We start from the raw sequence: 18,886 nt of genomic DNA on the forward strand, positions 1-18,886 counted from the left end.
AATAATGTAAATGGAGTGTACATCAAAATAACAAAATTAAAGTTTAAACATTCTTCTTAAACAACTATTGAATTACACCCTGATCTTTGAATTAGTTATAGGAAAACAATAACAGAAACTTTCTTGAGCTGAATGGCAGTGAATGCTGGTTTCTAATGTTAAAAAAACAGTACAATAAAAGAATCAAAATATACCCAACCTATCAGTCAATGTTTCTTGATTGTAGTTATTTGACATAATGTTTTTCTGTTTTTCTTCAAACTTGACAATATCTTCTTTAGTTTCCTAGAAAAAAAGTATTATCTAAACAAAACTAATTTCCAGCAAGTATTAAGTTAATATATGAAGTACAGGTGATATTATTTTATGTATGCATCAAATATTTAAAATACTTAAAAAAATAATTAATATTAAGAAATCCTTTTGAAATTTTCAATGGCAATTTAATCATTGTCTTTGAACAGTTCATTATTCAGTGAACTCAAAAAAAATATAAAAATTTAGGAATTTTCTAATTTATATCTTATTTTCAAACAAATCATTTTATGAGTAAATCTTGTACATATTTATTAAACAAAATTTAATGTAATATCAATGAAAAGTATCAATTACAATTTTATTAAATGTGAATTTAAACAAACAAATCTATTGGAAGTTTTCAACATTTGATACTCTGAATGACTAAAATACTTTGGTGAATGGATGTAACTATCTATAAAATAATAGGAGCATGTTCTGGACATACCTCAGCTTCCCTCTGAACTGCAGCTTGAGAAAATTTCACCCGAGTTTGTTTCATAAGTTCTCCAGTAAAAAAGATGTTCCTTAAAGCTTCATTTGCTTTTTCTCTTAAATTAAAAATAATCACGTTCAATGCAAATATTTGTGCAGGGGTTACAGGAAAAAACGTTTTCAGTCACAAAATTACTAGAATAAATTTTAATTATGAAGTTTTTATAGGAAGCTTGTTTGTGTGTTTAACATAATAAAGTTTAATAAAAACTATATACACGCACTATTATCATATGTTAAAGCTATTCTAATCATAATATTTTAAGTAGTTCTTAACTCTTTTAACAAATAGCTTTTGTAATATTTTAATCACTTTTAAATGTTAAGGTAAAAAACGACACATTTTTATAAGCTATGTCATACATAAATGTTTATTAATTTGTTCACCAAAACTTTACCATACATTCTCATAGAATGTAAGATTACCAAACATTTTAGTTATAGAGTGCTATATAATCAGGTTATTTTTTGTACTTATAATAAAAAGATTAATAGCTGACACCAGAAAGAAAGAGGCTAACTTCGTAAGTCAATTTTAAATAATGTAAGAAAGAATTTGGCACATTTTACTTGTAGAATGCTATATAATCAGGTTATTTTGTGTATTTATAATAAAAAGATTAATAGCTGACTTCAGAAAGAAAGAGGCTAACTTCGTAAGTCAATTTTAAATAATATAAGAAAGAATTTGGCACATTTTACTCGTAGAATGCTATATAATCAGGTTATTTTGTGTATTTATAATAAAAAGATTAATAGCTGACTTCAGAAAGAAAGAGGCTAACTTGGTAAGTCAATTTTAAATAATGTAAGAAAGAATTTGGCACATTTTACTGTAGAATGCTATATAATCAGGTTATTTTGTGTATTTATAATAAAAAGATTAATAGCTGACTCCAGAAAGAAAGAGGATAACTTGGTAAGTCAATCAGATTAACAATCAGCTTCTTCAAAGATAAAATACTAATCAGTTTTTGTGTACTTAAAAACAAAAATATAGCAGTTAAGTGCACAAAAACAAACTAACATTGTATGGAATTCAGCCCGTTTGTCATATGCAAACTATCTGCCACACATAAAATGTTTTTTAACCAGTTTCACCAGCATTTGCATATTTGTACCTTAGATATGCATTAACAGAATTACATGTCACTTTCAACAGAATCTGTTCTTTTAAGTACCAATAGTCACCTTGAATTATGTTGAGATAATTATAATTGGGTTTTTTTAATCATTGTTAAGATTTTATAAATGACTTTATCAGAATTTACTATTAAATATTTACATATATGTTCCTGCTAGCAATGAAATGTATGAGAAGGAATTGAATTATGTATTTTTCTGATGCAAAACTTAATAACTATATGACTGTAACTTAACTAACAGAAAATGTAATGTTTAATGTTCATGTTAAATTAACTTATGTATTTCAAAACTTATCTTTTTGTTCATTTTGGATAAAATATTTTTTTCCATTAGCAATTTATACAAAACCACCATGTTACTTTAAAAACATCATATGGTATAAAAACTTGCTCTAATTTACATGTTCATTTTCAATATAAGAAAATAACACATATATATATATATATATATATACAGAGAGAGAGAGAGACACACACACACACATATATACCAATATGTGAATTTAAACAAATCAATGAAAAGCAAAATGTTTTTACAAAATGAATCTACAGTTTTCCCTTCAACAATTTCATGGTTTGTAGTTTAAACAACTTGATAATAAAGATATCTGTATACTATTCCATATTTTAAGTAAACTAACATACTATAATTTAGTTATTTTATAAAGTTAACTAATGGCATAACTGTAGGCACAATATTTATAACTAACCATAGATCATATAGTTAGTACCTTACACCACTGCTAAAAAGATTTTGTGCATGTGTCAGGCCTTTTGAACAAAGCTCCCATCCCTACATGTATTAACATGTACTGCCCTAGTCTATGATGTAACCATCATTAAAAAACAGCCCTTCACCAATAAGAGGGCAATAGATACTTCGTACACGGTACTCTCTTTGAGCACTTTGTGTATACTAAAAGCTCATTCTTGACAAGGCAAACAAGACATACCAGAAGAGGGGAGAAAGGGTGGGTGGTCTTGCAGAAAGGTATCTATCTGAAACATATTTTCAGGCAAGAAAAATGTAAACTTCTGAAATGCTACACTCCTTTCCAGTCTCCACAGAGAAGATAGCTAGGATCACACATTGAGAAAATGGTAGAGAAACCAGAGTAGATAAAATAACTAAGAATATGAGATTCTTTCTGAGAACAAAGTGACAGACAAGGAAAAGTCATGCAGTATGTCACCCATTATAGAATGAGGGAGATTAATGGGTGCATCACACTGTGAGAAACCACATACATCTGAAGCAAGGAATATTCTTTGCCTTATAGAAGTTGTAGTGCAGAAAGGTATTGTAAAAAGAACCTTCTGCACAATACTAAAGTGTTGCAAAGCCTTCTCATTTTCCTGCATATCTCATGGGAATGCAGACCATGTATGTATTGTATGGCTAAGGCAATAAGTCAAGCTACACAGTACATGAGTGATACTTTCATTATATACTTACCAGAATAAGCAGATACGAGAATGAATCATCTGATACCTGCAAGCTGAGGAGAATGCAAGACCCATTCAGTTGGTCACAAATGCCAGGAATGGTCTGGATCTCTTCTACGCTTCCAGATAGAAAAACCTGTCCTACTTCCAATCAAGAGGTGCATTCACTTGGTCTCATACCAGTGGGATTACACTAACATGATGAGAAACTCTTCTGTTACTTGGTACTGTGGAAGTAAGAGCTCTCCCACTCTCCTGGATGAAAATATGAGGAAGATATATGCATAAGGAAGAACACCAAATAGTTTATGGACCAAACAGGAATTTTCTGTCATTTGCATAAGGTCCTACACTGACTGAGAGTAAAACAAATTAACTACCAAAGGAGTCTTATAAACACCCCATCTCAATAGTAGACAGGGGTAGTTGGGCTCAATGCTTTCTGTTATAGCCTATTTAATTCAGATTTCATAAGAGAAAAGTATTCCCTGTGAAGAAACACTGACATGTAGTGGATTCCATTGTCTTCACTATCTATATACAAAAACTGTTTTTCTGGTATCTTGAAATGGTTACTTTTTTGTGGAAGCTGCAAGAAAAAGAAATAATCAACATCTCACCTCTGAAGAAATAGTGACTGGAGGGAGGCAAAACCCAGAGGTGAAGGAAACTGCAATATGGTATGTGACATGTAACAAAAAGTTGTTGAGATCGTTCACATCCCTACCTGCAATATTTCATCCAGGATAGTGTTGACAGTCAGAGGCAAGACTAGCTATGAGATGACAAACTAGATGGGAGATAACATGAAAAAACAAAAACAAAAGGAGTCATCTCCCACAGAGGAATAGACAAGCTAGATGAAATGCTTAACAAAACCAGTTAAAGCAGAAGGAGAGGATTTTAAATGAAAGAAAAAGACATTAAATGCCTCAAAAAGGAGCAGTTCTGTTGACACAGCAATGAACTACCCAAACAAGACAAAATAGATGAATGTGGTTTGAGTGATTGTGCATAGCAGAAAGGGAAGAAAAAGTGATTGAAGAAAACATCTGATCATCCTCTTAAGCAGCCCAAGTTCTGGAAAAGAGCAGTCTGGGAAAAAAATCAACCTGTCCCTGTAGTAAAAAGTAAAGGAGGCATATATCAAAGAAATGTCTTCCACAGGCAACAAGGAGAAGAAAATACACCTTAAGGAAAAGATGTACAGGGATTTGAATGGAAGACACATAAGCATCCTGAGAACTAAACAAAGGTTCCAGTCTAGAAGAAGAACCAAATAACAAAGACATATGAATAGAAAGACTAACAAGAGGTCAGGAAGAACAGGTAAAAAAAAAGAAGAGAGGTGAAGAAGATGTGGAGGAAGGGGAAGCAAATGGACCTGCAAAGATAAATCATCAACATACAGTGATAAACTGTAAGCTTGGATGGCTGTCAAAAACAAGTGTGAAAATGAGCTATTCTGAGAAAAAAACTATCCATCCTGGGACCAGACAAGAAAAATCATTGTGAAATATGATGGCTGAAGCTAATGTGGTAAAAAGTGCACCAAGACAGTTCCAGGATTGCCAAGAGGCCAAAGAGTGGAAAGCACAACTGAGCTTGCCACAGAAGTGTAATAAGAAGAGCCTGTCTAGAAATGCTGTGAATTAAATTCAGCACCCTGGAAATAACTCAAAATGGAAGATATGCATAGAGAAAGAGGGTGGACAAATCCAGACTCAGAGGAACTACTATCAGGGCCACATATTCTGGGATTGGAGGCCAAAAAGTGGAAACTTGGTGAAGAGGGGAGTCACAAATGCAAAAGTAAGAGGACTCTGACAGTGGTGCTAAATACACAGATGTAAGGACCACTCTGTCTTAAGAATTTGGTCTACGTGAGACATCCAATCCACCAATAAGTTTGAAACTCCCATAACAACGAAGGCCAACAACCAGATGTTGTTGTCATGACCCAAAAAATTGAGTTTGAGAAAAAGAAAACATAGGTCCTGAGAGAGGATACCTCCCTGTCGGTTGATGTAAGTAATGATGGTGGAGTTGTTGAAATAAATTAATACAAGATGTCCAGACACCTGTGACAAAAGATGTTGGCAAACCCATTGAACTGCACATACCTCAAAGACAATGATGTAGAAAAATTGCTCCACAAGAGACCAAACACTGAAAATGGTGAAGGTATTCAAAACCACACTCCATCCACCTAGAAAGGCATCTGAACAGGTGTAGTTCCAGGTGAGATGGAGGAAGAGTGAAGCTCAGTGCCTTGTGGAAATGTTTAAACCACCACATTAGAGAAACATAAGGAGATGGTGGTAGAGAAATGGAAGAATACAACTGTATATTCCACTGATCTGCCAAAATCCAATGAAATGAACACAAAAGGACAAGTCCAGGGGAAGAAGAAACATAAGAGAGAGAGAGAGGTTAGTCCCTAAAAGAGACAGAACCTCATGTTTAAGAAGAAAATATGACGTGAGAGACTTATCTTGGAAATATAAAGAAGAAGGTTGAACCCACCCAGCAAATGAGATGATAAATACTTGCAAGTGAATAAATTACAAAATACCAGTCAATATTAAGTTAGGAGTCTGAGTAGCCAACCCAAACAAGCAGTCTTATAGCTGATGAAGCCTTTCAGGATAGGGATAGGAGATGCCAAATGCCTATATAATGGTGAAAATGCATACACAATGAGTGCATTCTCTCTCTGTGAAGCTTTCTGGCCTGAGGTGAAAACAGTAAGGTGTGAGCTTTGGAAGACAAAGCTCTTGACAGAAAAATTGTGTAACCCAAGGGTTTTCTGCAAGGTTACACAAAAAGTGGACAAAGTGTAAGAGCTCCCACAGGAACAAAGCTGAGGGGTAGTTCCAGAAACAAATGATCATGAAGCCTAATGATGGTTGACATCTCAGGAGGGAAGGGTGTAAAATAGAATTCCCTGAGATAAAACTGAAGCAGTATAACTCTAAAAAATAATGTCTCCCTATGAAGCAAAATCTAGAAAACAAACGAAGTACATGAATTGGAATACATCTGAAGAAGAAAATGGGCAACCTGAAGAACAGGTTAGTGCAACCTTCCCCAGTAAATATGTCGGGGTGGTGATGCAGAGCCTTTAAAGGAAAGAGTAAAGAGGACAGAAAACTAAGAAGGTGAGCATGAAAAAGGCAAAGACAAGTAGACTGAAACAAACAGAGAGTCAAAGCATAAGAAGAAAAAAATCCCCAAGCTGGAAGAAGAGATTCAAGCATTCACAAACATTAGAAAAGAGGAAGAATTTCAACCTCAAGCCACAGAGAAGGAGTTTGAGGAAGATGTAGTTACTGAGAGTCAACATAAAGCAGAGACAGAAAAACCTGCAACAATAAGGTGAGGGAGGAGGAGTGGAAACAAATTGCATTAGCTGAATTGCATGAAGAGGCTCACTCAAGAATCTGCAGAAACAACTGAAGTAAGAAAACAAATTTCTCTTAATTGCATTACCAGAACATAAAAAAGACAATGGTGGCTGTTGCTTAATCTTCATCAGAAACGAAAAACATTTTGCAAAGACAGGATGTGGAAAGAGCTGATTAAAGTCATCCTAGTCAAGGCAGACTCGGCAGAAGTTGCAAAAGCAGGAGACAATGAGACCTAGGTTTGAGATAAAGAATGTAGGATAGAACCAACCACATGATGAACAATGGTGAAACATTGCTCACTGACAGAATAACTCCAGTCAGCTTGAAGGACAACTCAAATGGACAACAGTCTGGATCTCAGGATGTTTCATAAATATAGATATTAGAAGTCAAATTCAATAAGAATCACAAAATTGAATTTATGGAAAATATTAATATTCTTATAATTTCTACATTTCTTTTTGTTTTGTATTTTTAGGAGTTCTAGTTAATAAATGTACTTTAGCCTTGGTCATTTTTGTATTGAACACAAACACTATGTTAATGACAACTTGGAATAATACTATCAAAGAAACCATATCACAAACCCTGGAATGCATGTCTAAATATCTTGTAGTTTTATTAAAGGAGAAAATCAAAGGGATGTAAAAAAAGGATAGTGATTTGTATCAGAACCTCGAAATGAAATTAATTTTAAAATATATATCTTTCTATCTCAAAATTAAGAAAATGAATGGGCAGATAACACTTAAATTTCTAACAAAAATTGGTAAATAGTAGAAGTAAACAAATTTCATAATTTTCAATGAAAAAAAAAACATAACTGAACAATACAGTGCTAACAAATAAATGAGCTTTTGGTATGCACAAAGAAAAGTACTGTGCATGGAAGATGTATCTCCTTCCTACTGGTGGGGGGCTATAGTTTAATGCTGATTGCATCATAGACTAGTGCATTACACATTATCACATATAGGGGTTGGAGTATTTTCAAAGGCTTGGCTCATGCACAAAAAATTTTCAGCAGTAGCACAAGGTATTTGCTATCTGTTCTGTAGAGAGGAGAGTAGCATTCTGAATTCTGGTTTGGTGTAAGGGAAAACATTATTACTTCTGCAGGCTAGTAGGTTAACTACTGTGTATATAAGTCATTGATTTTAAAGTTATTTTTTCAGATTTAATATGCACATTTTGCAAACAAAAAATTACAAAAAGACCAATGTGCCACATTAACAAACAATATAGTAAAAAGTGATTTGTCTGTTTGTTTTTAGCTAAGCACAAAACTATACAATGGGCTATCTATGATGTGCCCACCACAGGTTTTAAAACCCAGTTTTTAGCATTATAAGCCTTCAGACTTACTGTTGAGCCACTATGAGGCAAGTGATGTGTAAAAACTTTTTAAAGAATTAAATCAATACCACATGGCTTTAAGCACTACTGATACTGAAGACATATAAATTTCACTCAATGGTCAAGTGAGTTTAAATATGTGTCTGCATCATAAGCAACATAGTGATATTCTAATACTACTCAAGTCTATGTAATAAAATAACATAAATGGTGCATACAAAGTTCCAACTGGTTAGAATAACAGTTTTTAAAAAGTCTGTTTTGTTCAGGATTATATATAAAACCTTGTAATTTTTTAATGTACATCTACTCAATGATATGAAAATAATAAAACAGAGAATTTCAAAAAGAAATTTTGTAAAGAAAAAATTAAAGAAACCTTTTCACATAATCAGTGTATTTTTAGTGTAATCAGTAAATTTATAACTACACAACCTGACTTGTTAGAAAAATAAAAAGTAAGTATGGATAGTAAAGAATAATTTATGTTGATAAATACAGAAAAAGTGATATGACTGTACAAATTAAATTGCAGCTTGTAAAATATACACATGTGTTTGTTTTGTTTGTTTTTAATTATGCACAAAGCTACACAAGGGCTATCTGTGCTCTGCCCACCACGGGTATCGAAACCCGGTTTCTAGCGTTGTAAGTCCGCAGACATACCGCTGTGCCACTGGGGGGCATTTGCTTTACATAAAAAGAAGAATATAGGTAAGATTGTTTGGTAACAGTTTGGTGGGGCATTTTCTTTACATAAAAAGAAGAATATAGGTAAGATTGTTTGGTAACAGTTTGAAGCTTTCAGTTATAATGAACAGTGGAAAAATAATCAAAGAGTGTTCTGGAATTTACTTAAACTATAAATGATGAATTAAAAGGTTATTGTAATCTTCATACAAGTTCAGTAACACTTCATTTAAAATACTATATGCAGTTTTGGTTCATTACATGAAATATTCAGTCATAATGAACAGACAACAGACACTAGTTACTGGAATGTCTTTTGTTTTAAAAAAAATTGGACTATGATGAGATGCTTTTTTTTTTCTAGCATAGGAAAAGTTGAAGTGGCATGATTCAAGGTTTAAAAACTGTAAAGAATATTGATTTGCCGATAAGCAAGGTAATACTTTTTCATGTTTACTCCGATTACTTTAGGCAAGGTCATAAAAGTGAAACATTTGACCCCATATAAATCTGGACCTTTTGAGCAATAATGATTACCTTTGGTATGTAACTTAAGTACAAAGGCAACTGTCACAATGACAAATAGATAAATAACCCTTATGATAATATACCAAGTAACTAAATGACTGAGGTAACAGAAATTTTATTCTGGTAATTGAATACCTTAGTATAGAGGTTTTTTGTCCAAATCTCAATATTTTACATTCAAGTGTTAATAAATAAAAGAATTTTACAATAAAATATTTAATTAATAAATAAAATGTGCCCTTTAATCAAATCATATATCATAATCAAGTTCAAAAAGACCTTTCATGAACTTCAGGCTGGATTGAACATTTTTAGGCTACCTGCAACACAATTCTAATGTATTTACTGTAATGTAACTTTGTATATTATTTTTGGAAACTCTCATACACTAATGAAACACTTTTTTTTTATAATTATCATTGATTTTTTTTTATGAATCAACATAAAAGAAAGAAAAATCTGGGCATCCATTAAAACCAGGATGAAATTCTGCTGTTATTCTAATGCTGGTATTCACTACCATGACTCATCTGATCTGCTTTTCATTCAATCCCTATGTCTTCCATCATACTGTCAGAAACAGACTCAATGACTTACAGAATCCAAACAATCATTAAGTATTCTCCAAATGAACCAATAAATGACATAATGACATTAGATTTGTTGTGAGAAGAAGTTATTTAGCAGCTTTGATGTTAGTCTTTCTTAAAACAAATGGGTAGTATCATATGGCTGTGTGACTTATATGATTGGTCAATAAGGGTTAATATATCCAAGTGACACATTTTTTATTTGATGATGCATTGTTATTGGTACCCACCCTGATCTTACCACTTATAAAAAAAAAAACACATCTAAGGTAAGTTTACAATTATGAAATTTTGAATTTAGTTGCCTGTTTAACATGCATTTATTTATTTCAAACTGTCATAAAATAATGGTTGTATGTTTTTTTCTTTAATAAACTATAAGTTACACATTGAGCAACATCCTTTGTTGTATGTTCATATGAGTACTGACAACCTTTTGCTGAGAATTCATTTCTACCTTAAAACATAATTAGATTAATTTGGTAAGCATTATCACTTTCTTACTCTGTAGGAAGTTTTTTGGTTTGAAGTGATGCCTCAGCTTTCTGTTTTTTCTTTACCATGGTTTCAAGATTCTTCTTATGCCAAGCCATAACCATAGCATCTAACTGATCCTTACCCACATCCACATTTTGTGTCATACTTATAGTTTCAGGTACTGATGAATTATCTTTGCTGTTTGGTAGGATTTGCTCTATATGCACTGTGTCTGCTCCACTGTGACTTGGCAAATATTTGGAAATGTTCATATTGTCTGCCTGGAAGCTTTCTGGATTTGTCAACAGCTGCATTCCTTGGATCTTTAAAAGACAAAAAAAAAATAAAAAATAAATGATCCAAGCCTAGTGATAAATATATGTATGCTAAAATATTCATAAGATTATGCCAAATATTTTTCATTTTGTTCATGCACTTCTATTAGTGTATGATTCTGAATTATGAATTTCATATAATTAAGGAATAATTCACAATCTCTGTACATATATTATTACCACTTATATTTACTTAGACACTAATCCAAAATTAATAACTGATTATATTCTTAAATACATTTATGGTGTTTTGAGTTGTATTTTACTAACCAGAGAGAACTTGTATTTACATGATAGTTAGAAAATATGTAGCATTGGTGATACTAATTTATTCTACTGAAGTATTCAGCATATAAGCTATTTCATATACTACAAATAAATATGAAGCCAAATCTATCATTTGACTGATCACTTGTCACGGTAATGAAGTAGTAAATCAACAACTAGGAGATCAAAGATCATTTAAAATACATCTGCAAAATTGATGAGAGTAGTGGGGTCAACAGTCTATCTTCCAGTGTCTGTAAATCTTCCAGCAAAGACAAATTGTTGCCCTATATTGCTTAAACTAAAAACACAAATAATCTATATACAAACATTTTACATTTCAACCACACAAAGCCCAATATGGCCAGACGGTTAAAGTGTTTCACTTGCAATCTGAGGGTGGCGAGTTTGAACCCCCATCACACCAAGCATGCTTGCCCTTTCAGTTATGGGGGCATTATAATGTGATGGTCAATCCCACTATTCATTGGTGAAAGAGTAGCCTAAAAATTGGCGGTGGGTGGTGATGAACAACTGCCTTCCCTCTAGTCTTCCACTGCTAAATTAGGGACGACTAGTGCAGATAGCCCTCATGTAGCTTTGCATGAAATTCGAAACAAACCAAACCAAATCAAACACTCAAAAATGTTATTTCTGCCTTGTCTATAAACAAAACAGTTTCACAAAACCAACTGACATCATAAGAAGAATACAGCAAATGGAGAAAAATTTTAATGAGCATTTTATTTGGCCATAAAAAAATCAGAGAAACCATTTACTAACTTTGCTAACCTAATGCAGTTACAGTCTCTCAACAATGTGGCAAGAGGAGAGATATAATACCAGGATGACAAATCATGCAAAACATTTATAAGCCATATAGCAGGAGTAAAGCATGATGAACTCAAAAACAAATGGTAAAAGAACATGACTCTTTCTGTTCTGTGTGATAATACCAATGGCAAAATGAACATTGAAAAAATTGATTTATGTCAGACGCATCAAAGATAGCTATCTAACAAATTATTTTGAGATAGCATTTGACCTGTCATCCAGGAAAGCTGTCAAACCATGAACTTTGCGATCCAGCATTTTGAGGTTTAATCCCAGGAGTGCTGGTATAAGCTAATTGACCTTGGCTGTGACAGTGATGACAATGCTGGAATAAGGCAGCATGTATGACAATTGTTTTAAAAAGAGTTTCATCACTGTTAAACAGATACTGTTTACCAGCTGGCTGTAAAAGAATGTTAAAGCAATACTTAAACAGTTACAATGCTTGAAATCTTGGCAACCATATATTATTTCTACTATAATTCCCCCAAGCACTTTAAACAGCTCAAAGAGGTTGCTGAAATCACTGAAGAGCAAATGGTTTCAGGTGGCTCAACCATAAAATAAGAGCAATTCAAAAATTGAAGATAAATTACCCAAATTACTGTCACCCACCCGGAGAAAATTACTGAAGACCATAATTCAAACAAGAAAACAAGTCCAAAGGAACTGATATTCTCCAGCATATCACACAATACAGATTTGTTCTGAACATTCACTTTCTTTTGAATGTTATAAACCAAGTGTGTTAGTTTCAAGTTCATTGATTTAATTTAAAATAGTCAGGTAGGAGCCACAAAATAAACGAGGCTTGCAGAAAATATTTTGTTGAAGAAAAATCTGAATGCTCTAGCCTTGACTGAATTTGAAGCAAAGAGACTGGACACAGCAATTTAAGGTAAAAAAAGTATCTTGTGGGCCGGAGCATATTAAAGCAGGGGCTATTGAAGCTATAGCCCCAAGACTGGGCTAAAAAAGGCCCATGAAGTATTGTTACTTTCCTACACTGAAAATATATTTCCAATAAGTATAGCTATTATCATTCAGTGTTCACCTCGATATGCATAAATTTTTTGCATGTCACAAGCCTTGAACTCCCACACACCCCATAACCAACGTGGTTCACTATGTTTCACGTGTAAATCATCATGTGACAACCTCCCACCAATAGGAGTGTGACACACCCGACTGATGCATGTGACTTCCTCTATTTGAATCTACCAAACTATCACTTAAGAGATTAGGCAGAAAGGAAGCACCAACTTTTAGTGGGAGGGGAGTGTGGGAAGTGTGAGAACAGGTAAGTACCTATTGGAAATATATTTTCAGTGTAGGAAAATAATAACTTCCGATACAGTACCTTACCTTCTCTCAAATAATAGCTAGAATCCCACATTGAAAAAGTGGAGGGACCGATGTGAGGGATATAGATAAGCATCCATTCAAAGTGCCTGAAGAACACCCACTGAATGTGAGCCCCCAATGGGAAAGTAATATACATAGGAGACAGCGCCACATGTGTAACAGGTATAACCTTTGCCCAGTGTGGTAGTAGGTGTCGCATAAACTGGCAGAAATTGAAACACATGTAACGAATGAGAGAAAAGCATCTGAGTGGTTCTGACACTACATCCCATTGAAATCACTGGAATCGTAGTCCAGGATGAAAATGAATGTAGGGTCCCCATCCACAGATCGGATGGTAGGGAAGGCTAAAATGAATGTGCCCTTGGTGTAGAGTGGTTAGAACACATCAGACTATACTCAGCAGGTCAACTCCAGTCCAAAACCAGGCAGCATCAGACAAAGATAATCTGACCCGTGATAGAAGAAGGGTCCACACCACCTTCACCTCAGGTTGAGTAGAACATAAGGCAAAAAATTCCATACTGATCAACAACCAACATCAGTCATATGGGAATCCAACAACAAATGACAACAGGAAGGGATGTGCCAATGTAGCGGTTCACTTCAATTCCAAAACCAAGTGGACCAGTTCCACTCTGTGCAACATCTGCTTCAAGTAGTTAACCTCCCTGAGGTGGAGTGCCAGAGGGGCAAAATTTGCCCAGTGCAACATCATCCTCCAGACAGGACTGCATAGAAGCTGGAGTGCATGGATGACCAGTTGACACCTCAAGCAACCACAGAGCTGGAGAAAATCAAACCAGATCTGTGCAACATTAGCCTCTGGGACCTATTACATGGAGATGGAGTGCATGAGGCAAACACCTGTGACTGAGATAGGATGAGTAATTATGACCAACATGTGTGAGAATCTATGTTGATTGGTCCAGCTCTAATTTGAAATCATTCACTGGGAACAGATATCCAGTCGATAGTAGGACAACAGATCCCAATCAGGGAGTGAATGGCAATGTGGCAGATCTACTCAAATTCATGGAATACACTATTGTGATGTATGTGCATCATCATCCCCCAAATTGGACCACACAAAAGCTGGAGCACATGGATGCACAATATCAACCTCCAGGACCCACTGCACAGAGGTGGAGCACAGGAATGGTGGATCTATGCCATCTACTGTACTCCACTCTACTCTCTAGTGCATGGAAGTGAGAACATTCAGGAGGCTGTCTCCCTGGTCCACCACTCCAATGGCTTGGAACTGGAAAATGGCAAGGACTATAATACTCCACTAGAATAAATTGGGAGGGGGAAGAAATGCAGTGGAGAGTCTGGAGAAACACTGACACCGGAGACAGTGCAGTGGGTGACTACTAAAACACTATTTTTAAAAGCAAACTTCCCTTCATTTATTCAGCGGAAAGGATATTAGGGATGGGCAGCAATCCCCTTCTTCTTTACCCTGAAAGTCCATGGGTCATTACGGTCTAGAATGGATATTTGCATGAAGCAAAATACCACAAAGAAAATTGACGAGCAATCTGGTGGAACCCCCATCTCAACATTGTGCATTATTGGCCATGGGTATACATCAAGATTGGTGGGATTAACCTCCACCCAAAGACAACTTCAGTGGAACATCCCATAAAACCTTCACCAAACTACTCCGAGCAACATCATCATCTAGAGTCCAACCCCATTGAGGTAGAGCATCAGGAGTAGCCATGTATAACCCGTGGAATATCATCCTCCAGATAGGACCGCACAGAGGCCATGGCACATGTATCACCAGCAGATATCTCGAGTAACCACAGTCCACAGGACAATCAGAACTAGGACTGCACAATATCAACCTAAGGACCCACTGCATGGAGGTGTAGCATCTGAGTCACTAGGCGGCAGACAATATACCCCAGTATTACTTATGGTCAGCCTTATAGTGCAGATTTTGGGAATGCATAGATAAGTAGCATACCTGGACAGGCAATGCTCACCTTACAGCAAGATCCTAGACTTAAAAGGAACATGCCACTGTAATCAACAGTAATATACAGAAAAAGATAACTTGCCAAGTTACAATCAAACAAATGTTTGAAGGATGACAACAGGTGGAAGGCAGTATCCTAGCAAGGAAGAAACATCCACCCGATGAAAGTAGTGGGAGATGAACATATGAGGTATCATCCACATGTCCAACTGCAGAATTGCCTCCAATGGACAACAGAGGTGAGATACCGGGGAAAAGGTAATGTAGTGTATCTGATGTGACAACACCTGGAACAATTTACGAAAAGAAGGAGATAGAGAGGAATACACCAGGGAATGAAAAGGTGGGATCAGGAACAATGGAAGGAAGGTGTGCAGGCAGTATAACAATGAAGAACACAGACTGGATATAGAAGTCTATCCGGATTGGACAGAGGATAAAGGTGAAAATGTAGGAAAGGGAAATTGACATGAATGAGGGATGTCCCTCATGAGCTGCCAAAGTTTTGAGCAAGAAAGGTCAATCTAGATAAAGAAGTACCTAAGTGGAATGGAACAGAATACTTGAAACATCAATGGCAAATAGATCTGACTTACAATGTCCACAGGCTAAAAAGAAGTAGTAAATAAGTCTTAAGGGATAAGTGACACAGAGAACTGGAGGTCAAAGGTTCAAACAGATGAAGTGTGAGACAGTGAAGAACAATACTGACATTCCAATCTGGAAGAATCCAAAAGGGAGACGGTAGGAGAAGAAACCACAACACGGTACCTGGAAAAATGGAAGGTTATGGACAAGGCTGCTAGATAACCTGGAATAGAAGATACAGAAGCCCCATGGTCAAACACTCAGGGAAGAAATCCTGTAAAGAGAAGAACAGTGAGCCAATAAGGGGTAACCCCATGGTTTAACAACCAATGGAAGAAGACATTCCACTTACCTTGATAAACTGCAAGGGAGGAATGGTGAACAGACTGGGCTAAAAAGGAAGTGACAGGCATGGACAATCCAGATCTCCTTGCAAGTCAAAGGGTGTGAAGAGCAGGGTGAAGGACTGATGATCAAGGTTGATGGAAGAGGGATGGAATCAGGAGAAGAGGAAATGGGGTAGGTATGAGTTGAAAAAGAAGAGGAAACCAAGGTTGTGTCAGCCAGTAAGGAGCAATCAAAAAAGACCTGACACAGAGTAGAATGGTTAACTAAAATTACCCTGAGAAGGATCCAGATAGGAGGGTTGACATTAAGGTACTGGTTAGTCTAGTTCTGACTGAGAGTATCCACTGCCAGGGCCTGTGGATGAAGGACTGGAGACTAAAAAAAAAGAGGTAACTTGCTGTTGAGAGAAGTGGAAAAGGCATCCAGATGAGTACCCCACTGATTTCAAAGCCACCAGAAAACCTGAGGGTCGAGGTACCACTTCTTGGGGTAAATATGATTTGGCCGAGAAAGATGACCTGCCATGAGGTTGAAAGCACTTGGAACATGACTTGCTATGAGACGTATCTGCAGCATGCAAGTCCAATAAAGTAGTTCCAATGTTCGACCACAAATGGAAAGAGAATGGATGCCTCCTTGTTGATTGATATAAGAGACAACAGTGGAATTCTCTGAATGGATTATGACAAGTCTGTTCCATACAATAGGAAGAAAATTCTCCAAAGCATGTCATACTGCCAGAAACTCCAAGATGTTTATATGGTATGACATTTGTATCTGAGACCATTGTCTGGAAGCCTTCTGCTGATTGGCCCATGCCCCCAACCCCAGAGAGAAGCATTGATGAACAGATACAAATCCAGATGAGGAAGAGAAAGTGATATTCATGCTGTAGTGTTGTGCTTGTTCAACCACCAATGAAGATCATCAACAAGGGAAGGAGGAAAAGTAATTGGGAAGTCTTAGGGATCCCAAGCAGGATTCCAATTGTTGTGCAATTTCAATTGAAGAGAACACATATGTGCACGACCCAAGGGAATAAGAGCTTCCATGGAAGCCCAAGTCACCAAAAGTGATAGAACCTTGCATGCTGAAAGAGAAGGAAGAGAAAGGGCATGGAGAACTGAGAGCTCCATTGAATGTAAATAAATTTGAGAAAGTTGGGTCCGACTGACGTAAATGTTGAAAAAAAAACACCAAAGTTGACAAGAAATTGGGTAGGAATCAGGATACTTCTCTATCTTGAGCATACAATCAACACAAACAGCTTCTGTCAATAGCAAACAAGTGTTGAGAAAACACCAGTTCAGAAGGAGCTAACAGAAGCCAGTCATTTGTGCAGTGATGGAAGTGCAACCCTCGAGCATGCATAAGTCAGGCAAAGGCTTTGGTCAGTCAATAAAACATAAATTGCTGAAACAAGCATGAATGGTGAAATGCAAAACTGAAATGCAACCCCATTGTGGACAAAGTGAAGACAGCAACAGGACTGATGAAAAATTGGAATATAAGGTAAGCATCCAAGATGTTCATCTTAGTCATCCACAGATCTGGAGAAAAAGCACATCAAAAAGTGAGAAGATATTCCATGGTAAAGCAGGGAAGATCCAGATATTGGTTGAGGTGGGATAGATCAATCACAGAACATCAGTCCCCAGTGTTCTTGGGGACAACAAAAAGCCTGGAGTAAAAACCTGGGGAAGGCTAGCCGACAGGCTTGGTAGCATGCTGTGAGAGAAGAGTCAGAACAACATTGGATAGGAAGTAACTGATAGCAAGATCCAGAGTCAATGGGAAAGATATTGGAACTGGAGAAAAAGGAGGAGGGGAAGAAAATATAGAAAAAGTCAGTCTGACAAAACCCTGATCACACTGGATCGGGAGCGAACTCCTCTCACAGGTGAACAAAATTGAACAAATGTGCCCCTACTGAGCCAGATGCCACCAGATAGTCACCGGAACTGTTGACAGTGAAGAGTATGATTGCAAGTCAAATGATGGACTTATGAACCCTTGGAGTAAAAAACAGGCCAAAGCTCGGAGGGTGAAGGGTTGGAACAAATATAGAGTAAGGTATGGGTGCAGGCTGAGACAACTGAACAACCAAAGAGGAAAGGGTTGAGTGTTGCTTCGCAGATTCCATAAGTGAATCCAAAGATTCAGGAATATCTCCAAAAGTGACTTATGGAGGAAAAGGACCATCCACAGATCATGAAGGTATGTGTGAAGGAGAGATGTAAGGTGAAGACAAAAGCAAGAAAACTGGGCTTGGGATAAATGTACAGGATTCACAGGATCTGCCTCCACAAAGGCAAAAATGACTCCAGCTACTGGAAGTCAAGAAAGGGATCAAAGGCCTGACATCAAGCCAATGTATAATGATCAGAAGCCCATGGTGGATGAAAAGGCATGCTGGCACCAGCCCTCTACTCAAAATTCGGGAGAAGGAGGGAAAACAAGGTAACTGGACAATGTAACTGGTAGCATGTAACTGAGCAGGGTCAGGATCATATGAAACTAGGGATACAGAAAAATGTAATAAATATGAGAAAACATATACATAAAGGTTGAGGGAGGCCTAGTAGATTCCACAGAAAAGGTACAGGCATTGAAAACAGGCTATACAAAATCTTCCTAATCATGAACAGACACTAGAGGGACAGGAGTATCCTGGACAATGTTGTAAAAAGAGGGACTAGACATTGAAAATTCAAACTCCCTGCAA

At 36.2% G+C, this 18,886-nt stretch overlaps 1 protein-coding gene across 1 annotated transcript in view; it reads right to left on the reverse strand.

Moving 5' to 3' along the window:
- Window positions 1-18,886, reverse strand: part of LOC106470932 (sperm flagellar protein 2-like) — an 88,905-nt gene that overhangs the window by 53,588 nt on the left and 16,431 nt on the right. The window contains exons 5-7 of the mRNA XM_022400433.1: window positions 10,462-10,757; window positions 746-848; window positions 200-285 (exon numbers count right to left, since the gene is read on the reverse strand). Coding sequence (XP_022256141.1) covers window positions 200-285; window positions 746-848; window positions 10,462-10,757 — 485 coding nt within the window. The remainder of the gene's footprint in view (window positions 1-199; window positions 286-745; window positions 849-10,461; window positions 10,758-18,886) is intronic.

The sequence above is a fragment of the Limulus polyphemus genome, unplaced genomic scaffold (assembly GCF_000517525.1).
Source record: "Limulus polyphemus unplaced genomic scaffold, Limulus_polyphemus-2.1.2 Scaffold108, whole genome shotgun sequence".
Lineage (NCBI taxonomy): Eukaryota > Metazoa > Arthropoda > Merostomata > Xiphosura > Limulidae > Limulus > Limulus polyphemus.